A 24,768-nucleotide genomic window follows, 5' to 3' on the forward strand; every position below is an offset into this window, starting at 1 on the left:
ATTTTTGAGTGAACTATCCCTTTACCACTGTCACCCTTGTAAGACCAAATGGTCCCATAGAAATCTGCAAGGCTCCTAGTGATTATAAAAGGAACGAATAAAAAAAGGGGGAGTGAGAGATAGAGGGAGGGAAAGTGAGAATTAGAGAGAGGGAGAGAGAGAGAGAGAGAGAGAGAGACAGAACGAGAGTGAATGGTGTTGAATTAGTGTCTCATCATGAATGCAAAGCTCTCGTCTAATTTAAAGCTGGCTTCACCTCTCTCCCATTTCACATTGTCAGATTTCGAGGGTTGGCGATGTTCCCCACAAATCTCTGGGCTTCATTTACAGTAATGAAGTTGATTTCTACCCATTCTCAGCCCATTAGAATGATGCGACCGTGACCAAAACATCACAACTGCACACGCTTTCTGGTCCGTTTCTTTAAAGCAATGTCCGAATTCAAGAGATAGCTATTTTCTTCTCAAACTCTTGAACGGAATAAAAGAACGGCAGAAAACGAGAAGGGTGTTTTGAGAGGTTGAGAGGAGAAGGAGAAAAAAAGCAGTTCCCTTTGGAATAGACCCAGCTTGCCCATTGAGTCCCTGCCCCAGTGGGAGCTTGGGGCTCTGGCTATAATCTAATTACATGCTTTATTTGCAGCAATTTGTTTCTCAATCAGTCTCATTCCGCACAGAGAAAGCCTTCCCCCTGTGCACTCATTCACACCTCATTGTTACAGCTCCCAGATCTGCGATGTGCGCATGAATAGCATTGTCCGTTCCATTAGAGGTCCAACTGGAAACAGACCTCAGGTCAGCCTCAGGCTCTTTTTTGCTAACAACAGAGTACAGTGTCTGCCTTCTTCAAGCTTTAAAAGACCCAGCAGGTTAGACTGTCAGTGTTAGATGTCAAGGCTTTTCAAAAAGTGCTGAGTGAGGCTGAATAGCGCAGACTCATTAGCTGTTCTCCGCCGAATCTCCAGACCAACAACTTCCCTCAATGTCTAGCGACGGAGAGAATTCGGCCACAAATGTTTCCCCACAGGGGTCCCCCACAGTCAGCATGTAACTGGTGCCCTCCACTCATTCTTCAGTGTCAAACAAGCCTCACATTCAAACTTACACGCAGCTTTCTTTTGCTCACTGGCACCGCTAGCAGCGCCACTGGACGCGGTGCCAAAATCTCTCGCACACAGCTTTCGCTTGAAAAGACGGCAGGAAAAACATCCATTAAGGTGACACCGGCCTCTGTGGGAGCATCGTGACGGGACGGCAAGCTAACCCTACTTCCCCTAACTCAAGAGGGGGCACAATGAGTACATTTGTCTTTGCTGCGGGGGACTAGATGTTCGAATAGGAATCTCAGGGTGCTCATCACCTCTTTAAAGGAGAGCTAATGAGAAATGATGGCTATCAAAGGGAAGTATCGTGATGGCATTAAATAGGGTTATAGGAAAACAAAGCAGTTGCTCTACAGTCTTCATTTAAATGGAAATGAAGCTGCCACAGTAAGGACTCTCAATTTCATTTCGGTTACAGTTTCTCTGCCATTTCCAATCTACAGTGTGCACGGTTTGACTCGTCCAACCCCACCTCGGACTCCCTCGCGCAACCACTTCGGCGCGACTACTTTCACGGGCATTTTTTTCTGTTTCCTGGGTTGCCCAGGGCAACCTCATTCACACAGAGAGAATAGAGAGTCCAAAAGAAAGTAAAAGGCAGGCATGGAGCGAGGGTCGGCCGAAACAATGAAGTTTGTTCATATGCAGGCGAGCTGAAAGGTTTTTCTCCCCCCCACTCCCCCCCCCCCCCCCCCCCCCCCCCCCCCCCCTCCGTCTCCCCATTCCATCCATCCACTAAAAGAAGCCCATGACAATTGTAAGGGGAATGGCGAAAGCAAACTTCTCCATTTAAACATCTGCATGCTCGAAAGAGGTGTTTTTAATGATTTAATCGTGTCCGTGTCCTCGGAGTTGAAGGAGCAACTCGTTTTATCTGGGAAGAACTGTAGAAGAGGCCCAAATCAGAACCGAATCCCTTGGGTTTTTCCCCCCAAAACACCATGTTTCTATTTTTACATACAACAAGCTTTTTTAAACACTTTATATGCTGCTAATTTTCCCTCTGACCTCCCTTTGTGCTTAGGCAACCCTTGCTCCCCCCTTCACCGCAACCTCCCTGAGTGCCGAACCAATAAATGCCAAAGGTTGAAATGGTCTTTAGGGGTTGCGGTGGGGGAGGAGGCATTAGGACAGACGTACAGGGTACAGAGTTGACAGCACCGGGAGGGAGGTGTCGTGATTCAAAAAGCCCTAATCAGGCCCATCATGGCACTGACAGTGGAGACAAGGGTGAGAAATTAGCATGGAACTAAAAAAAAAAAAAAAAAAAACGCTGGGTGGCACAATACACTTGGCCTCAGAGGGCTCCCATCAGAGCAGGGGAGGGTCCAGACATCCAGAGAGCAGAACGAGAGGGACCTTTTGTCTCCTTCCTTTTCTAAGGAGTAAAGGACACTTTGCTGAATGCCTCACAAGCCCTATTACAGCCTCACAATTAAACTGGGCAGATGGGTGTCACAACAGGCCAGGGCTTTAGGATAGATGTGTAGTTTGCAGAAGTGTCTCTCTTTTTGACAATGACTCTTTTACATTCTTTAATTGTGTGTTGTTGTTGTTGTTTTTTCCCCATCTCAACCCTTCCTTTCTTATTTTTACCTCCAAAACTTAGACTGTGAATCCTACTGCAAGGCATCCAAAGGCAAGCTGAAGATCAATATGAAGAAGTACTGCAAGAAAGACTACGGTGAGTGAGAAAAAGTGCACACAACACCGTACCGACAGCAGCACACTCCCACATTTATGCAGGTGGTTCAAATCCTTGCCCTCTACAACATCTTTATTCTTTATCCAAAGCCGAATTCCCTCGAGTCCCCTCAGTGTTGGTATATTGTAGTGATGGCTTACTTGGGGCTTTCAAGAAGAAAGTCAAAGGATCAAACAGGAGGAAAGGCCATCAGTGAGGGGTTTAGGGGAGGCTGCGTTGACGGACAGCCCAGCAGGTATTTCAAGCCCAAAGCGGATCAAACCATGGCAGTGTGACGGGCAGAAGGGACCGGAGTGCTCACAGATATCCTCATTAAGGGAAGCGCACGTCCCCGTCCTGCATTCCTGGGGGCAGCAGGCCCTCTCTTGTCCATGAAAAGGAGCAGATGTGCAGCCCTGCAGAGGTGGGGCTGTTTCGCCAGTCAAGCGAGACCCCGTGGAACTTAAAGAGCTTAGCAGGTTTAATAACAGACAGAGCATTTTAACAGCTCTTTTGATTCATTTCAGTCAGCATACACTGAAAATAAATGAGTGTAGGATTTCATTTGAAACAATTTTCGGTAACACTTTATTTTAGTGTCCTTGTTGCATGTTACATGTACTTACCATAGTAATGACAGTAAATTATGCATAATTACATGCAACTAACACTCAACCAAATCCTAATCCTACCCTAACGCTATAGTAAGTACATGTAGTTGCTTAATTTAAATAATTACACTGTAACAATGGCACCTTAAAATAAAGCGTAACCCACTTTCATCTTTTATTTACAACAGCGAGTGTTGAAGAGTTTAGGTCATTTATTAATGTCGAATAAAACATAGATTATTTGGGTATATAGGTATAATTCTAATATTTTTGAAAATTGCTATATGGAAATATTACCATACTATTATATGGGTCGATAACAAATTAGAGTGTCCACAATAAAAAAAGGAAAATATTTAATTGTGACAAGAAATGTTGGTTTTGAAAAACATTTAAATAATTTTCAAGAAAAGTATGAATTGAATCACTCGTCACGTGGTGTAACCATCAAGAAAAAGTATTCACATATTTTCCTCACGCACTGTGTACATATATTAATCATTAAACATTTTTATATATCTTTTTCAATGTAAGAAGTGTATTATTTTTTGTAAATTATTATTATCATCATTATGTTTTGGGGGAAATCGCACCACATGACACTTTACAAACTGAACTACCTTGTCTTACTATTATAAATATATATAAATATATCATATATTTTTAGAGACTTAATTGACCTTGATTAAACATTAATATACACCACTGAGCAAATAAACACCACTAAGCATTGTAGTACATTTTTATTTATTTAAATAATAATAAAAATGTATGCCAGTCTACTTAAGGTTTTCTTTAAAAAAAAATCCCATTATGATATCAGGAAAGTTGTATCAGCCTGATGCATTTTACTTTATGCCAGTATCAAAATATCAATGTCAATATGCATTTTAATTCAGAAAATGCTTATCACATGTTTATTCTATTCACTGTATGCATGAATGACATTTTTAATTAATTTTTGTATACACTAAAAAAACTAAGACTTAAAAAAAAAAAAAAATAGTGTTGTCATTGACCCATAATTAAATTTATCCTTTAATTGAGCTGGACACCATTAAATTTAAGCTACACAAAGTACTTATATTTATAATGGCCATGCTGTGTACTTGTAAAGATGGTATGTGATAAATGTAATAATGATTTAAAAAGCTTATGCATTCCAGCTAAAGACATGATTTGATGGATAAGAAAGTGTTTATGCCCAATAGACCTCTGTATAATTCAGGATTTATTCAGGATAAAACATTTTTTTTTAAAAGGGAATCCCTACAGCTTACAGAGGAGGTCTGGCACACAATGGTAGTAGCATCTAACATGATAAATACTCAATGTCATCACCTCCTGCAGATCAGCTTTGCATGTTCTCCTTTCTACACTGCCATTACTCATTTAAGACTCGTTTAAGAATTTATCCAGATAATATGGTCCCCCGCTGACTTCAATTTACAGTTGTCCTCAGTTATGGAGAGTTCGCCAGCTCCCCCTTTACTCAAAAGTGAACAATCTAGGATAAACTCCCACATTCTGAGCATTAAACCTAATCCACTTTCCCTCTGCCTTCCTGAGCATCAGGGGGGCTTTATACGGCAGCGCGGGGAGAAATGGCTGGAAATGGTATTGAACTTGAAGATGGAGTCATCTAAAGACTTATGAGGGGAATCAGGCATTTTGTGGCATGATATTTACAGCCTCATGCCTCATTGGCACATTACCCATAAAACACCACAGGAATCCTGACCACAGCTGGGCCACAGACATGTTGTTATCATTGGATAAATTACTTCCACCTTCCCAAATGGTGACAGTGACAGTTTTTCATAAAGTTAAAGGTTTTTGGATTTCATCTGTGATGATTTTCTCACTTTTGAGTGTACTTAAAGTGTAATAAATTTTTTTTTTTTTTTAAATTAACCGTTATGTTGTTCCAAAACGGTATGATTATTTTATTTTTTCTGTGGAATTCAAAACGAACTAAGGCAGTTAAACTCAAAAATTACAAAAAATATATATTTCATAAAGTCATAAAATAGTTTTGTATAGGAAGCAGACCAAAATTAGTCATTATTCCCTGATTCATTGAGGCAGTGAGTTGAGAGTCAGATCAGTGCAATTCCAGAACAAAAGACTTTCAGACCGGTTATGAACTGCATTAAGAGTTTCACTGAAAAGATCACACAAAAGAATGAATCGTTTAAGGAGAGCTGGTCTATCAAGATTTTTAGTGAATAACTTAAATTTTTGTGTTACTCTCACAAAGCTATCAAATGGCATCAGAAGATTTGGAACATTGTTAACATAATAATTGTTAATTTGAGTCATACCACTTTAATTCACTCATTCACTTTGATTATAAGGAAAAGAACATCCAGGATATTCTTCAAAAATTCACTTTCTTTGTTCCACGGAAGAAACAAAGTCACACAGGTTTGGAACAACATGAAGATCAGTAAATAATAACAGAATGTTTATTTTTGTGCAAAATATTGCTTAAAAAAACATTTACAATTGATTCCAATGTATTCATAATTTAAACCGAATGTCATTAAACAAGCGATGATATGTTGCGATTTAACTTATTAAACTTATCAAAAATAATCTTAAGCATTTTTTTTCTTCTAATAAAGTTTTTACATTTTTCTGGCTATTAACTCTTTCCCCGCCATTTACCAAACCTACCCACATTCAAGTGTTGATAAAAAAAAGAGTGCATGAAGCTAGAATAAAACATTTTTATTTTCAAGCAGATGCTCTGTTCTTTCTTTATTTTATGTATTACATGTTCAGATATTCATAAAACTAAATATTCTGGGGGCCATGAAAAGTTTGTGAAAAATATCTAAAATGCTGGTGCTGGCTGGCAACTAAAAAAAAAAAACCTGGTGAGGAAAGAGTTAAAGAACTCGCATCCTGGCACCCGATAGTCGAGAATGAGAATGTGGCGCAAGATATAAATTAATTCCTGTAAATGTGAAAATCGATCCATGTATTGGCATTTAATGAAACTCGTGAAAAATGTGAATTCTTATAAGCAGAATGTTTGTAATCTGGGGTTAAACGTTCTATATTAGAGGAGAAAAAAACATGCATGCTCTGCATGGCTCTAGCCTTTAAAACATGCAGACAGTGAGTAAAGTATGTAAAAACTATAAATGGCCTGTAAACAACCATAAGCCTGTGTGATACCGCCTCAATCTGCAAAGCATTACGCAGACGAAATTAAATCTGCCTGTTTTGCTGCTCCTTTTTGTCGAAGTCACCTTACAAAGCACCTTGAAGGCTATTAATAATGAAAGGCGAACAGCATGAGTCTACAGGCAGTTTAAGCAGATTTTGGGGATTCACACTTGCAAGGATTGTCAAACTGCGGCAGGGTTTGAGTTACATGCTTTATTTGAAAGCACTTTAAAGCGAAGGTTGACCTTGCATTGATACAAACGACTTCATCAGAATCAGAGCCAGACTGAATCTGCGGCAGAACTATCATTTCACTCGTGGCTGGAAATTTAGATATTTGGGTAACACTTTATAATAAGGTTCATTAGTTAACATGAACTAAGAATGAACAATACTTCTACAGCATTTATTAATCTTAGTTCATATTAGTTTCAACATTTACTAATACATTATTAAAATCAAAGGTTGTATTTCTTAACATAAGTTAATGCACCGTGAACTAACATGAACAAACAATGAACAGCTGGATTTTTATTAACTAACATTAACAAAGATTAATAAAAACTGTAACAAGTGTATTGCTCATTGTTAGTTCATGTTAGTTAATACATTAACTAATGTTAACTAATGAACCTTATTGTAAAGTGTTACCGATATTTGGCTATATTAGTGTGAACATATTTATGTATTCAACAAAGATTTTAGGATAAAATGTACTTGCAGTGGGGGTCCAAAAGTCCACACAGAAAATCTGTAAATGAAAATAAATAGAAAAACATGTTTCATGATAACATTTTAGATTTCACACTATTTCTTGGCCACTAATCAAGACAGAAAGTAATTCATGTGTTTATTTATGCAATAAAATTTGTATTAAATTAGAAAACAGAAACTTTTTCACTAGTGGTCTCAGACTTTCAGTCCTTAACATTACGTTATTTAAATGGGCAAACTTAAACTTTAACATTTGTTTCATTCAGAGATTAATTTAGTTAATGACGCATGAATTTAAAAAGTGCAAAAATATTCCATGTAGTTTCTTAATACTGTTTAAAATGATTTTAAATGATTGTTTGATGTTGATGATGTTTTCATTTGAATTAAATAAATGAAGTATTTTAAAACACCACGGGACACTGCTGAAAGTGCTTACAAAATAATGTCACCCATCTGTGTTAATAGTGGAAAAAATAATTCTGCTTTTTTTATTTTTCTGTTATTCTACAGCTGTTCAGGTCCACATCTTAAAAGCAGAAAAAGCCGGTGAGTGGTGGAAGTTCACCGTCAACATCATCTCCGTCTACAAACAGGGCGAAAGCCGAATCCGCAGGGGAGACCAGTTTTTGTGGGTCAGAGCAAAGGACGTGGCCTGCAAGTGCCCGAAGATCAAGCCCGGCAAGAAGTACCTGCTTCTGGGAAATGACGAGGATTCCCCCGGACAAAGCGGAGTGGTGGCAGACAAGGGCAGTCTGGTCATTCAGTGGAGGGACACTTGGGCTCGAAGACTCCGGAAGTTTCAGCAGCGGGAGAAGAAAGGAAAATGCAAGAAAGCATAGTGAGGGGAAAAGGAAAGAGGTGGCCATCCAGAGCTGGACAGAGAAACAACAGACGAGTGGTGGATGAAAAGATAATAAGGGAAAGGAAGAGAAGAGAAAAAAAAAAAAAAAGAGGAACTGAACATCGCTGCTTTGAATAAAGGCATGAAGACAATATTAACATTTTGTTTTTAAAATAGGAACATGTGTGAAGGAGTTCACGATGCAGTTTTCATTTCTTATTTGTATCCTTCAAGATTTGTTTGCTGTTTGCCAATTTTGCACCTGTGTCCATTATAAAGAAAGGTATTGGATTATTTGTTAAATGGCTTCATGTTTCAGATCCATTTTGGCCGGTTTTGAGAATCAGATTAAGCTGTATTTCATATTCTAAATTCATATTTTTCAAGGTCAAAAAAATTATAATAATTAAACAATATTTAAATGAATAGTTTTTTCAATACAAAAATAAACAAATAAATAAAACATTTTCACGAGTGAGCTTTAGCATTTAAAAATTCATATGCTCTAACTTATGCATAATGCATAATGGCATCTGAGATGCCAACATTTCAGAAATGTCAAAATTCTGTTTTCGGTGGGAATTTTTAATACGACAGACATCAAAACAACATTTGCTCTTCTTAAGCCAATTTAAAAGGTTCTTTTTCAAAGTCTGAAAAGTATTTTAGTTTCACTTTGTAATAACTGCATGAAAAACATGCATTATGCATAATACTGGTGCATGTTATTTTTTTAGAATTAGTTCATTCAGCATTATTAGTTGTTGCAATTTTCATGAAGTTGCATGGTTTAAGATTATCATTGAAAGAAAAAGACCATATAGGACAGCTCTTGTACAGTAAAACATGTATATTTCATATAACACTACTAATTTGTTTAAGACTGGTGCTGCTGGGTTTTCCCAATCTCTACAGACTCTGAAACTGTCCCAGCAAATGCACGACAAACGCAAATCAAAAAGTTTCTGTTCAAAGTATGTTTCTGATTGCCTTTTCATCGTAGGTTCACTACTTTAAGGTTAAAGAATCATCTAACAATTGATGAAAAGTAGCGCCTATTTTCTTCAACAGTCCCCACTAATATAGACTACATTTGGTATAACTGGCGAATTTTTATTTTTATTTTTTAAACAATGTCTGTTTAAGCCATGTGTAAATCTAGAACTTGCCTCACTTATTTACAACAAGAACAAAAATCTGTACTCATAATTGTTGAAAACTGATTTATGATCTATAAAAATGTAATGGCATGCTTGTACAAACCCCTAAAACAATTAGCATGCATTTACAATTATTTTTGAACTTGGAATAAAACCACCATGTATATTTTTGTATAAGACATGATGATTGAGGTAGACGGCATCATTTCTTGCTCCATTTGATTCAATTGTTTATAGTCCAGACATGGACGATGACTTTTTTTGTTTGTTGTTAAAACAGAACTTCAGTGCGACGAGTCCAGTGTATAAACAGGCCTTTTCGTAGAAAAGTGTTGGTAGAATGGTGTGTATAGTTAGTATTTTTCCTTGTGTGTAAAACAGTATTTAGAAGTGTACGAACTACCTTTAACTAGTATTCATGAACTAGTATTTAGTTTTGTAAAGCGACAGCATCTCTCCTTTTACACATTTCCACGTCCAATTAGGGTCTGTGAATGTAGGAATGCATGTACAGTAATGTTTCACTACAACAGAGAATTCTCTTCACTGTGAGAAACGCTGCTCATACACACACACACACACACTTATTTTGTTACTGATGAGACTGAAGTTCTCTAAAGTACAGCTTTTTCACTGATCTTTGAGGGGTCACTTCACGTTTGATGGTGTGGTCAGTCAAAAATAAACTGCAGGAACTGATCATTTCAGTATCAAATACCAAAAAAAAAGAAAAAAAAAAGAAAAGAAAAGAAAAAAAAACAGATTCGATGAACGGTTTACGTGTGCAGTAATCATCATCTTAACCCAATGCTTACTTCTTGTAAATGTACACAATGTATGACATACAGATATTTATACATATGATGTATTTACCGGTTACAAACAATATTCGTAATACCACATGTAAATGTATTTTGTTTGGCACTCAGTATCTTAGTGCACACTCATTTTTTTATTTTAAGTATTACAACGATGTAAATTTATGTTCAGTTTTTATTTTTCGCAGCAGTGGAAAGATGCCTCATGTATTTGACATTACCAGCAGACCTTACATACATTGCTTCTTGTTCATATTATGAATTGTAAATTTAGCTGTGGCAAATACAAGACGTCTGCAATATTGTTTTACAATGCATACTAATATATTATGGTTATTATAAGAAAATATTTAATGACACAAGACATTGTGGATTTTTTACATCCTTTTGCCTTTTTTTGTTGTTTGTTTTGTTTTGTTTGTTTGTTTTTTTACAGTCTGTGGTTGTTTAGATGGTTGTGATTAAAATCCAGAGGGGAAAATAACTACTGAACACCAACCTGGTAGAACTACATTCAGCATTCATTTGGAATAAAATCTCAAAAAGTTACTAGTGTGCTTTCTCATTTTTTCCCCCCTGCTTATAAATTTGGCTTAAAAAAGTAATACATTAGTATTTATTTATTTAATTGTTTAGATTTTACAGTAAAGTTTTAAGGAAATAAGAACTGAGCATGCACTGTAAAAAAATAAAATAAAAAAAATGTTTTTTTAAATTTTTAAGTACAATCAACTTGGATGTTTAAGTCATTTAAACTTAAATTACATTAAACTGACTTAAAAAACAACAAAAAAAGTCCAATCTTGTATAACTTGCTTAACTTATTTCGATGAGTTAAAGCAATGTAAAAATATGGTGTCAGAATAATTTTTTACAGTGTGTGACAAATATTAAATAACACTAATAAATACATACATTTGCAACAATTAGGATTTCACCAATGAAACAGTTGAGAACAGGTTGTGTTAACTATATTTATTAGGTCACATTTTCAGGAAAAAAACAAACAAAAAAAAAAAACAGAAAAGTGTTGAGAAAAATCACATATTTATTACAATTATTTCTACTTAAAAAATAGAATCCGAACTGTAATGCATTTTAATAGACAATGAAAAAGAAGTTCAGAGCTTTTATATTTTAACCCAACAGCAGAGCCGAAGATTCTGTATTGCATTGTGACGCACAGACCTTGTTTACATGAAGGATACGGATCATTTTCTTCACTGCCAAACAAAGAATTTAAATAGGTTTTCCCCCCTTGGAGCATCTCATGGTTATATTCATCATAATATTCAAAACCTTTCAAAGCTCTTTTCTATTTTTCTTTCCATTCCGAATTCTACTTTGATCATTATCTGAGGAGCAAAGAATTTCAGTTCTTCATAGTGGTCCATTCCCTGGCTTTTACCCAGTCATGGGTTCCATTACTTTCATAAATGCAGAAGGGGATAAGGAGGGGTTTGGAGGGACGCGTTTACGTGGAAGCAGCGCGTTTACCCCCCGAAAACACTCTGTATCTGTGCCGTCTTCTCTTCAGAAACATCCTCTTCATTACTTTTGCCAAGCTGCCACGACAATGATGGCGATGAGGAGAAGAACAATCACCACCCACATCCCTGATTTAAAAACACACACAAAACATCTTAATGAACCAACACTCTTTGAGCAGAAGATGCCATAACAGAGATGTGCACATTTTAAATTCATCATTTGACTGATCTTTAGCACATGTGCATCCCTACCAGCTGCACCGCAAAAAAACTTCAGAGATCTGTTGTTTATCCTTACATTTTTTATGACTTGAAACACTTCCTAACTGTAATTTTAATGGTTGATTCATTTGATTTCATTCATTATTTGCATTTTTCATGTATTACTCATTAAAATAAACAGGGCTCGTAGCCCTGTGTATAATTCAAGATCAGCACTAACTGAGGGTGAGAATGACAAACAAAATGTGGTGAAACTTTCAGCGATGCATCTGCCTTTCATTAATCTTTCTGATAGTCAAATTTCTCATATACTCTGTGTCACCAGAGTAATTCCAGGAAGGTGTTGGAGAGGATGTCTCATCTCCTGTGAGTCACTTACACCAACCAGAACATGTGTTGTAGATCCGCTATTACAAAACTGATGGTTCTGAGCTGACTCGGATTAAATGAACCAATCAATCCTCAACTGTGACTAAACATCCTGCATTCATTCTACATAAGTTAGGCTTGAACTACTTACTGGATTAATCAAATGGAAGTTTTACAATTATTAATATTAATAAAATGATACTTTAGTGCTTTTCATTACCTGGCCTTTCACAGGCTAACCTTTTAAATTTAAATGAATATATTTAAGGGTGATTCTTCAATCTAAGGCTGATATTTTAAAATCTTAAAAACAAAAACAAAAAACCCCCACAATTTTTATATCTATGTTAAAATATTTATTGTGTCTTAAAATCTTAAAATCCTCAACCTTCAAGTGGATTTTGGTACATTGTGATGTGGAATTTGATATTGTCTGTGATTTTTCGCTTTTTGTTGTATATTCGATATCCATTATCCAATATCCTATTGGATAACATAAATAGATCCTATTGGAATCAGATCCAAATTAGGTCTATCAGTTATTTAAGTTTGAATTTTCAAAAATGAAACTAAATTATTTCTGAATTAATATGCTCAAATACTCACTGATTTGCTAATAACCCCTAATATACAGTAGTTATACCTCAGATTGCGATATAAAAATCTTAAAATTAATTATATTTCTGATCTTCAAACTGTCAATTACTACAGTAAATAGAAATAAAACAATTTTTTTGTCTAAGGTTTTCAAAAACGTTTGGCATGACGGTAATGAGACAGAAATGACAAATATTAGGGACAGCAAGTCTTTTTTTGTTAAACAGAAAATAAATACTGTATACATCAATTCCAAATTAACTGGATGAGGTTAAAATAAAAAAGTAGTAGTATTAAAAAAAAAGTAGAATTTTCCTGATTTTTTCCTGAACATAACAATTAATGGATTTTAAACTTGTTAAATCTAATTTAATTGTTTAATTTTAATAACTTAGGTAAATAGACAATAAAAAATTATAGAACTAATAAAATATACCCTTTAAAACTACTAAAACTTTTTTCTCTCTCTCTAAAATCATCCTAGAAATTTTTCCAAGATCACGCTTTTCAACATACACATTTTCTGACTATGTTTGTCTCGAGTCTAACTTCAGTCCTTCCTTTGTTTGTGCAAACTCTACAACATAGCACACATGCCATCATCTGTCACGTCATTTCAAAACATGCTTATCTCTGCTAATCAGACAGGATTTTTGACATATGCGCTGTTCGTCATGGACACTGGCTGGTACTGTATTTGCAGTGCTTTAGTTTACATTTCTCTCATAGTTTGGCTCGGTGGCTGTGCGTTCCCAAAGGAGATCATAGCGCCAGCTGGCCTGCACTGAAGCCCAGGGTAAAAGGAAGCCGTGCTGAACAAACTTGCGCTGCTATTATGAAATACCACCGATCTACCAAAGCCTGCTGCGGGCAGGGCATGAGTTAGGAAATAACGCCACACAACCGGCAATTGTCCAATTTTTTATTATTTTTTATTGTGACTTGGAACAATGTCACAATTTTAGTGAACAGACCCCTATCCCACTGGAAAACGACAGAAAACAGGCAAGAGAAGAAAATATGGTCCACCCATATTCACTGAACTGGTAAACCTGTAGAAAACAATTTAATATGATGGAAAAACATCTCCCAATGAACATTTTTTTGTATAAAATGCCAAATGGCGAAATGTCATTCAGATTTAAATCAGCCTAAAGAGAACTGTGCAAAACAAACTCTCATTCACACTGTGAGACTTCTACGCTTTAAAGTGAGTTTCACACCCAGGCTCGTCTGTTTGCTCCTCTTTTTCACCTCTGAGAAACTGTCACAGTCCTATAAGCAATCAAATAAGCTTTGTAACCCAATCACGCTGCCCCAATGACAACAATAATATTTGCTAGATAAATAGATTAGTGTGCACAGAGGGCAGAAGACCTGTGAGGCCACCCAGGGGCAGAACAAAGGACACGCATTCTTCCCAAGTGTCCTTTATTTATTTAAAATCAAAGTCGAGGGAGAAAGAGAGACCCGCAAAACTCTAAACTTCAACTTGTCATAGTCAGGGGCTAGAAGATTCCAAACAAAAGATGGGCCTGAAATGTATCTTTTTCTGAACAGATGATTTTGATCTGCCTGTCAATGTTCTTTTCAAAGAGGATTGTTGTAAAGTATTTGGTTGTAGAATGTAAACAAATTAAAAACGAATTACATGAATGAAATAACATCAGACTTCATACATTCCAATATGATGGCACATCTGGCTTTTAATTTAGCATTTGGCTGCAGCACTAAAGTTCACCTTTTTGATGAAAAGATGTCGGTTGTATTCCAAACTGAAGACAAATGCTCTATATCTATCTGTACACTATCGTTCAAAAGTTTCGAATTATATATATTTTAAAGAAATTAATACTTTTTTAAACAAGAATGCATTTAATTGATCAAAAGGGACAGCAAAGACCTTTATAATGTTACAAAAGACTTCTATTTCAAATAACTGCTTTTTTAAAATGTTCTATTCATCGAGGAATCCTGAAAAATGACGTATCACGGTTTTAACTAAAATATTACGTTACAATGATTTATGATATACAATAATATATTAATTAATAATGATTTATGATTATCATGTGACTAGAGTAATAGCTGCTGAGAATTCAGCTTTGCCATGACATGAAAAAATTATATTTTAAATTATATTAAGATAAAAACAGATATTTTAAATTGTATTCATTATTTCACAATACTACTCTTTTTTTCCCTGTATTTTTTTTTTTATCAAATAAATGCAGTCTCGGTGAGAACAAGAGACTTCATTGCTATGTGCAAAAACTCATGTCGTTCTTCCTCTGGCTTTCAGACAACACAGCAAAACAGTTTTCAACTAGCTGGATGATTCATTTTAAAAGAAATAAATACAGGTTCGACTAAACTATTCTAATATTGTGAGTGTCTGAAATATATATATATATACAGAAAATAATTGTAGACACTTAGACAAAAAATATGAATTATCAACAATCCTCTTCTAGATAATACAGTATAATATGAACACCCAAAATAAGATTGACACAGGAGATAAATACTGTATAAACCTTGTGTGTCCACAGGAGTGAGAGATTAGACAGCTGGAGAGACCTTGAAAGTGTTGTGGCATGTTATATTTTCAGCAATTTCTTTCTACGAGACAAAGACAAGTGTCAAACAAAGTTGGGAAACGTGAGGAGTGAAGTGAGTCGGGGAACAGAAGTGGGGTACGGGCGACAAGGCAGTGAGGAATTTTTCCATTCATCAACCCCTCCCCTTCACCCCCCTTCACAGAATACATGAATATGGTTAGGTGTTAAAAGCAGACGCGGGACAAGAAGAAGAGGGGTAGAGAAATAAAGGAGCGAGAAAGAGAATCAATGCAAAACTCAGTGATTCTGGCCTCCAGCTCTGGGATCTGCAAACAAACTTTAGTCTGTGGAGTCCTCTGGACAAACAAATGGAATTATGCGTCACATTAGAGAAGCAGGACAAAGCGCAGCAATGCATTTATTTCCAAGAGAAATTCAAGACGAGCTTTAGGGCAAGCAGAAGAGATGTAGTTAAACTGACTCTCACTAAAGAAAAATGATCCGTTTTATTATTCACACCCTGCACATGATCATGGTTATAATAAAATTAATTCACGGTCAATTCCATGTCTTCTACGAGGAGCTTATTTAATAAATAATGTCTTGATGTAACTTGAGATAGCGAAAATCCCTGTAAATAAAAGTTCTTCTGGCAAGTCAGCTGTCTTAAAGCAACAGCTCTCCCAAAAATGACAATTCTGTCATGTTCGACATTTGTTAAGTGTAAAGACAGTGGCACACAAAAAGGTTTGTAGTGAGAGCGTATTTGGTTGAACATCTTTCATCACCCAAAACATCAGAATTAAAGTTAGTTAAAAATATGCCAACATTTACTCAACATTATGTTTTTCAAACCCTTACGACTTTCTTCCATGGAACAAAACAGGAGTAGAGGTATGACTTTCTTTTGAGGAAGAAGAAGATCTTTAGCGGAATGTTTAAGCTGGTCTTTCCATGCTGTACAATACTGTAGAATTTACAATATTGTAGAACTGTAGAATATTGTGAAGAGGGGCTGTCAAGATCCAAAAATTGAACAAAAATTAAAAGAAAAAATATTAACAACAAATAGTGCAAACAGCTTCAATATGTTCAGAGAGTCTTTAGAAGTCAAATGATAGTCTTGTGTAAGGAATAGACTAAAATTTGAGTTCAAAATCCAAAGAACATTCTGAGTTTGCATCCATTTATATATGCCATGTCCAGATGCATTTCACCAGGTTTGACAACCCCTGACCACTGCCCACTTTCACTCTACTAAATTTCACGGCCTAAATTCATACATGAGGGTGAGTAAATAATGAAAGGATTTTTGGGTGAAGTATTCCTTTAATGAAGAGCTTAATGAAGACAGATACTTTGTGTCTGCTGCTTGAGTATACAGACATGCTTCAACATTTACCACATGTGAAATGATTTAAGTGTTTCAGACATGGTTGGCATGCACAAAACCTGAGAAATCTGAGAGGCTGTACTCATTAATCACATCACAGAAAATGCAATTAAAGGAAAAGTTCACCAATAAATGAAATTTCATTTACTCTGCTCCAATGTCGTTCTAAACATAATTTAAATACTGAAATTAGTTATCTTCCAGGAATCTACAATAAATGCAGACTGGAGCTTTTAAAGCTTCAAAAATAAATACAATTTAAATAAAAGTATCATAAAAAATACTATATTCAACTAGCCTGGCAAGCCAGACCTACATCAACATGTTAGGTCTGGCAACTCTCCATAGACACGGCTCAATCCGAGGGGATAAACGGCTGTCTTTCAAATTCCCTCTGCACGCAATAGGACAACGCTTCAACCAACCAGAGCGTTTTCCCAACAGCGGAGCTAACGTTAGTTGATAGATTCAACTTTTGAATCTGGCCGGCAAAACTACGAACACATCTTCCTTTTTTAAGAATGACTTAAGTGCCGTTCTTTGCTCTTTTCTCAAAGAAAAAGTCCTCCAGAGTCGCGGCCAAAGCCGATTCGAAAGACTGTTCTCCAGCAGCCGCCATTCTTTGTTTTCAAGCCAGGGAACCGTTGCAACTCTGTCGTCATTATGTTAAGCCCGCCCCCGCCTACTCTATACACGACGTGATTGGCCTGACCCAATTTAGGTTTTTGCAGCTCGAAAGTCAATGGAGAGTTGCTAGACTACCCTGGCTGCAAAATACATTTTGCTGCCGCTAGGGTGCTTCTAGATTTCTAGGCTAATATTCAACACCTTCCGAAGCCATGTGATAGTTTGAGATCACAGAGTCAGTGAACAGGATCAGTCCAATTCATGATTGATCTGGATCAACCAGTTCATTGAGTAGATCTAACTAAAAATAACAATTTGTTTACAAATTAGAAATTGCTGCTTCTCTCGTGAATGCACCAAAGAGACCTGGGTCCAAATGTCAAAGAAAAATGAAAAAAAAAGGTCTCTCAAAAAAGCTTCTGTATTGTGATACATTACATCGAGTGAAATGAACAGGTCCTTCTGTCCACCCTCTCAGCACTGGGCATCACATGAACTCCAACTTGCTGGTTTGAATCTTACCTCACAGGTAGGTCTTTCAATGTGGCTGGGGGTAGGGGGGCACATCCAAAGCACATCAACTGGTCACAAGAGTTCCTCAGGGATCAGTTCTTGGCCCTCTCCTCTTCTCTATATACACTACACTGCTGGGACCCATTATACAGGCTTATGGTTTGTCCTAACATTTCTATGCTGATGAAAAACTACTTTTCATTTTGACCAGATGATCCAACGGTAGCTGCACAGATCTCAGAGTGCCTGGCGGACATCTCGGCATCGATGCAAGAAAAAACCTGCAACCCAACTTAGGAAAGACAGAGTTTCTCTTCTCCCCTGCCACTCAGACTGTATACAGTTTCACCATCCAGCTAGGTTTATCTACAATAATCCCATCAATTTCGCTCAGAAATCTTGGGGTAATCTTTGATGACCAGTTGACATTCAATGACCACATTGCAAGGACAGCAGGATCTTCCCAAACCTCTCCGGAATGCGAATCCCTGACAATATTCAAGAATCAACTGAAAACTCATCTCTTCAATCAGGACTTAACTGCATCCTGCTGGAAAAAAAATCCCCTATGCTTTCACTATTCTTTAGTCTCTCCCTGTTCTAGTTTGTACTATTCTAAAATATGTCTAAAACTTTGTATTACCTGCACTTCTTGTGTTTATTGCCTCTTTATGATGAATCGCTTGTATTCCTCATTTATAAGTCACTTTGGATAAAAGTGTCTGCTAAATTAATAAAGGGAAATGGAAATGGATTATCCAAAATAAAATAATGTGGGCCGGAGTCTTGATTCTATCTTTTGGTTGTTTTTGCAGACAATGTGATTGGAAAAGTCCAACATACGTCACCAGAGATAAGTCTGTCGTTTCACCAGAATATGGAGTTATGACATTTTGATGCAAATGAAACATGCAAGGATGAATTGTTCACAAATCAATAACCTGCATTTAGAAAATAAGTAGGTTGACTTTACATGTCATGCTAACTTTAAAGCTATTGAAAGTTGAATGTTTTTGCATCATGAAAGTTGAAAGTTTTTCCATCATGTTAAATGGTTTTCTTCAAGTTGTATAGACTACTTTAGTTAAATTTTTATGGTGCTTTATTTTGCAGCTGGACAGCCCTAGTCCTCATTCACTTACATTATATTGAAAAGAGCATTCATGAAGTTCTTAAAAAAACTGACCATAGAAGAAAGTCGGACATAAGTTTGAAACAACATGACGGAGAGTAAATAATGACAGAAATTTAAATTTTTGGGTGAATTATCTCTAACATACAAACAGACGAAGTTAGACCATAGAAGAAAGTACTCTGAAGTATACAGATGTAAAATAATGTCTTGCAGAACTTTCCAGAAATCGGTGCAAATGACCTCTCTAAATGTCTCAGCCTGATCTCACTGCTGCTCCAATAACAAACTCACAGATCACATGCAGATGGCCCAGTAAGAGCTCACAGCACTGAGACCGACCATAATGTGCAGATCTGACTTTGCCATTTACAGGCAGTGTGCTTTAATCCCTTCAGTTCTGAAGACTGCTCTAGACGCAGTAGGGAGGAGAAAAGGGACAGAGAGAGAGAGATGGCCGTAGATCTGAACGATAGACAGGCTTATTGTTTTGCCGGGCTCTTGATGCAGAGTACATAAAACCAGGGCTACAGTGGCAGAACACTCACCACATGAAGCGGACTTGGTTTCCAACAGCCTGACTCTGTGCGTCTCGTTTTTGATGCGGCTGTCCGTCTTGTCCACGAGCTGAGTAAGGTCATCGATGATCTCTGAAATACACAACAAGCCAAGTCAGTACAAGAGATCATCATTGTCGTCTTAGTGCATGATCCTAGAGAGAGAAAGAATGACATACAGAAAGAGAGCAGCAGGCGATATGTGAAAGTAATCTCCCGCCGTCGTTTTGTGGTATGTATGTGGGATTTATAGTGGCCAGAAATATGTGGGTTGTGTGTGCTGGTAGCTGTGACTAAACCGCACACCATCTGAGGCCTTAACGATTGAATTAGTAGATCAATGTTTGCCAACATCTGTATGGTTACCACAAAAACATAGCCACAAGTGGCAACAACTTGTGTCCAAGCAGACTGGACCACAATTGCAAAACCGATCATATGGATGCAATTGTTTTGGATTAAGTTCTTTGATCACAGTTTTGAGGATTTCCCTAAGTTATAGCGCCCCCTAGTTCCATAAAATTGGAGAAATGTGGCATGTATGCTTAGAATATTGTAAAGTTCAAGATAGTACTCACAAGATGTGTTCCAAACTTTCCTTACCAAATGCTTGCATCTTCTGAAAGTGGAGTGTATGAAGTTTCATTAAGGTTTTACTTTGAATACAGGTCCATTGAAAAAATAAATGGGCTAGTTTCTGTATAAAGATTTTATAATTCAAAACTCATTTTGTAACTTTTCATACATTTTCGAAACATTTCATAACTTTTTGTCATTACCATCTCTAGATGATACATATTAAATGTCTTAGAAATTTGAAAAAAGATCAAGTTAAAAAATTGGCATTTTTATAGGTGGATATGTTTAAAATGTATATATATATATATACACACACATATATACATACATATACATATATATATATATATATATATATATACATACATACATACATACATACACACACACACATATATATATATATATAATCATTTATTCAGAGGAAGGGTTTGTTCAAGTGCTATTGGAGTTATTGCAAAAGTGTAAATTTGATAATTATAATGTACACACACACACACACACACGCACACACACACACACAATATACTTGCAGAGTAGTGGGACCAGACTACTGAATTTGGGGTCTTTGGGATTTAGGGACTGACACCCAAACTCTTTTAGAGCAAAAATAAATAAATAAATACATAAAGAGGAAGAAGAACAACATCAGAACAAACACAAATGATTCCAGCAGCTTTGTTGCTTGGACCCCTTAAATTAAATTACTAAAATAATCAAACAGAAACCCATACATTTTTTGATTTCCTGGAAAAAGTAATGCCTGGTTCAGATTACACGATTTTAGCCCGATTTTGGCACGATCCGTTTGACGTAGGGTGTCGTGGGGATTCGCAAACGACAACGGGCGTCGGGACGCAAGATTCGATCGTTTCATCTCGTATAGTGTGTCATAGTGGGCGACAACCTACGTCGCGTCTGCGATGCTTCACGACATCACGACAAAAAGACTAGCATGTTTAATTTTTTAACGGTCCTCCACGACGACGGCGCGCGAGTGAGTGAGGGAGAGTGAGTGAGAGTGTGTGTTCGCGAGTGAGTGTGTGACTGTGTGTGCGCGCGAGAGAGTGTGAGTGAGAGAGCATGTGTGAGTGAGCGAGTGTGTGTGTGTGTGTGTGTGTGTGTGTGTGAGAGAGAGCGAGAGAGAGAGTGCGTGTATGTGAGTGAGTGTGTATGTGCGAGTGAGCGTGAGTGTGTGTCAGGTGTGTGTGTGTGTGAGTGAGTGCGTGTAGCTATGTGAGTGAGCGTGTGTATGTGCCAGTGAATGAGTGTGTGAAACGGCTCGCGATGACTGGTCGGAAAACAACGTGTAGTCTGACATGTTTCTTGTCCACGACATGACAAGATTTTTAGGAGTCAAAATCGTGTAATCTGACACAGTGACTATCCTAACAGACAAAAAAATCGTGTAATCTGAACCAGGCATAAGATGAAGTACTAAAGATTATATCAAATGTCTCTATCTGGGAGAAAATGTAGAAGATCTGGAGAGATACAGATACCTTCTCACTCCATCAGATGAATGTCACAATTCCATACTGTGTTTTTTATAATTTATTTATAAGGCAGTAGAAACAGACAGGAGAGCTGAGGGAACGGGATTAGGACACAATGCGTCACAAATATGACATTTAACAAACTAGATCTTTTATCCACATTAAAACTGGACATTCAATCAAAAATACCTGTAATTAACTAAATTAATACAATAATAAAATGTTCTACATTTCATATAGTAATACTACCCATCATTAGAGCTATGCTTTACTGTACTTAAATAACTAACCATCTGTATTATGATTTGCTGTGTTCTTCTGTCTGTTTCAGAGTCGTGGAACTAATCCACCATAAATTCATTTTATGAGGTCAGATTTATCCTAGAAAGTATAAGACAGTAGGGACTGAACATCATCGGGCAGTGTGGCATTGAAAATTTCCCAGGACAGTGTGTTGTTGCCATCAACCTATCTCAACAGGACAACACACAACACCATTTATATCACTGAACATGGGCATTGTCACATGACATTGTATTTAATATGTGAATGAAATGCTGTTGCCAGACTTTTCTTTTATCATTGCATAAAGCTAAATATGATTAGAGGTGATTTTATTCACAAATAATCAAATGGAATTTAGCTTTAAGGATATTTAATAATGTTATTTTAATAACTATCACTTACATGCAACATGGGATTCAAAGCTCTTCTTGCATGTCCCATACCTCTTCTTGTGTTTATGGAAATTGTTCATACATAAGAGTAAAATTCCTTTAAAAACACACAAATGTGCATGGTGCAGTGTGCTGAGTTTAGAGTTCTAACTTAGTATGCTGAGAATCCTTTGAGACTTTCCAACCCCATTTTTAAATCTAAATCTATTATGCGCATTGGTACATTAACTTTGTATCACACGCTTGAGAAATACTGTGTTGAAGCACCATCTGAACAGCATCTTCTCATTTTCTTTAAGCTGCTGAAATGAGCAGAACGTGAACTTGCTGCATGCTGCATCTGACAAAATGGAAAGACAAAAAAACCCCCGAAAAAAAACAAAAACCTTAAGCACAAAATACCACGGATCATTACGGAATATGTCCAATACAATATTATTTATGATTAAACAAAAAAGTTAATTGTCCGTTTTGCTTTGGTGTAGATCTAGCTGTGTGGCTTCCCTCCACCCTGCTCTAAAAACACTAACCTTGCTGAAAGGTTCTTTCCAGAGTAGAGAAAGAATGAGTGAAAGAAATAAAACAGAGAGTGAGAAATAAAAGGAAATAATGAAACAGGGGATTAATGAGAAAATGGCTAAAACAAAAAGAAAGAACAAGGGAAAAGGAGCAAGAGTGAACAGGTTGACCTGTATATGGACTCTGAAGTAGAGCAGAACACACACTCGAACAGAAACCATGACTGTAAAAACGAGCAGCTTACTGATAGAATTTCAATACCTAGAAGCAGCGAGCTGGATGTAATTCAGCAGAAACGGGAAGTTGTACATTTTTTCTTCTGCTTGCTGCCATCAGCCTAGCCTGCCAACTCAAATAAGCCTCGCTCCACTGTGCAACAAGCTGTTTTGATGAAGCTTGATGAAGAAGAATCTCCAACACATTTCAGACTCTGATACAGAAGCCAAAACAGCCGTCACTCACAGCATTACTGTTATTGGTGGAAAGAGTGGAAGGACCAAAGGTTATGTATATAATGTGTCGTGTCAGCTGATAGGTACAAAAAGATATAAATCAAGAACCAAAAGGAAGCCAAAAAACACCAATGGAAACACAATACCACTAAGAACCGCAGATCAAGGCATATTTTGAAACGCATTACAGTGATTTTACCACGGGTGAATGTGCGGTCAAAGCAGACTTCTACTCATTTCCATTAAAACACATGTGAATAAGGACAGTGGAAACACAAGCATATGTGTAGAAGTTATGTATTTTGAAAAAAAAAAAAAAAAAATTTGTATAGCGAAAAGATGTTTGACCAATAGAGTACCAATACCTTACAGATTAACCTCCTGGATTCATGCATTTGTTATTTATAACAAAGTTAATTATATGTAGCTTTGGAGTATTTCCACAAGGATGGGGAGAACACATGACCGCAGAGGCCTGGCCAGAGGCATGTGGTTGGATGGAGGTGCAGGTTTCCTGGCTGCGCTATAGACCAAGAACAGGTTCATGAGAATTAATTTGACAGCTCTAGGAAGAGATCTGAACACATTTCTGAAGGACGAAAGCCAGTTTGGCAGCAGAGTTTTATGGTCAAAACGGACAGATGCAGTCTGAGGTCAAAAAGTGATTTTTTTTTCTTCACTTTTCTTCTTCAGAATATCACCCTGTTACAAACATTAAAAGAATGCTCCAATTTCAATACAAGTTAAAGCTGCAGTAAATATCTTTTTGTGGTAAAAAAAAAAAAAAAAATCAGTTATTGAGCAAGTACATTAGTGTTGAAAACTCTTCCTAAACCTTACCCTGATTTGCAACGGCATGCTTCTAAAAATGATTAATAATTTGAGCTGTCGAGTCCTTCGCATGGTTACGTCACGTCTGTAAACAGAAAAAAGAAGACCCGGCTACTATATGGCGTGTGCTGAAGATGCAGTTGCTCGGAAAGACGGCACCTCTCATTGGTTTCATACGGATTACATAATCAGAGAAAATTGGTTTTCTCAATTTGAATTGGTTCACTTAAAAGTAGACATTTCAAGCATGTATTACTCTTATCTGTATGATCAAAAACGAAAGAGTAGCCTACTTTAATTTATTTTCTCTACAGTTCAAAGCTTCTTGTTTTTGACAACAGGTGATTCCCCAGATGTCAATGATGATCGCCATTTAGACCTTTCTAGATTAAAAGCAGCCATAGATGACAAGTTTAACCCTCTGCATATGACAGATCCACTCTAATGGGGTGATCACAGATTCATCCGCACAGAGCAGCAGTGCCGAAGCACAACCCACATTAAAAAAATAACTCTGAAAGTAACTAGCAATTTTATGTTTCAAACAGAGATGGCGATAGAGAGGGAAAAACAGCTTTAAGCTCTTAACAGTTGTATAACTACTACTAGTATAGTACAGCAGTAGTATATAGTTCATTAAACA

The 24,768-nt window shown here is 36.8% G+C and overlaps 2 protein-coding genes across 3 annotated transcripts in view; one reads left to right on the plus strand and one right to left on the minus strand.

Moving 5' to 3' along the window:
* ntn1a (netrin 1a) overlaps positions 1-8,271 on the plus strand; it is a 75,488-nt gene extending 67,217 nt beyond the window's left edge. For both annotated transcript variants that reach the window (XM_084129933.1, XM_084129934.1), the window contains 2 exons: positions 2,712-2,786; positions 7,802-8,271. In XM_084129933.1, the coding sequence (XP_083986059.1) occupies positions 2,712-2,786; positions 7,802-8,130 (404 nt within the window). In that variant the 3' untranslated portion in view covers positions 8,131-8,271. The remainder of the gene's footprint in view (positions 1-2,711; positions 2,787-7,801) is intronic.
* Positions 8,272-11,070: 2,799 nt separating this feature from the next.
* stx8 (syntaxin 8) overlaps positions 11,071-24,768 on the minus strand; it is a 63,322-nt gene continuing 49,624 nt past the window's right edge. Inside the window, exons 7-8 of the mRNA XM_084129935.1 lie at positions 19,563-19,664; positions 11,071-11,726 (exon numbers count right to left, since the gene is read on the minus strand). Coding sequence (XP_083986061.1) covers positions 11,662-11,726; positions 19,563-19,664 — 167 coding nt within the window. The 3' untranslated portion in view covers positions 11,071-11,661. The remainder of the gene's footprint in view (positions 11,727-19,562; positions 19,665-24,768) is intronic.

This window comes from Abramis brama (assembly GCF_963993115.1).
Source record: "Abramis brama genome assembly, chromosome: 11".
Lineage (NCBI taxonomy): Eukaryota > Metazoa > Chordata > Actinopteri > Cypriniformes > Leuciscidae > Abramis > Abramis brama.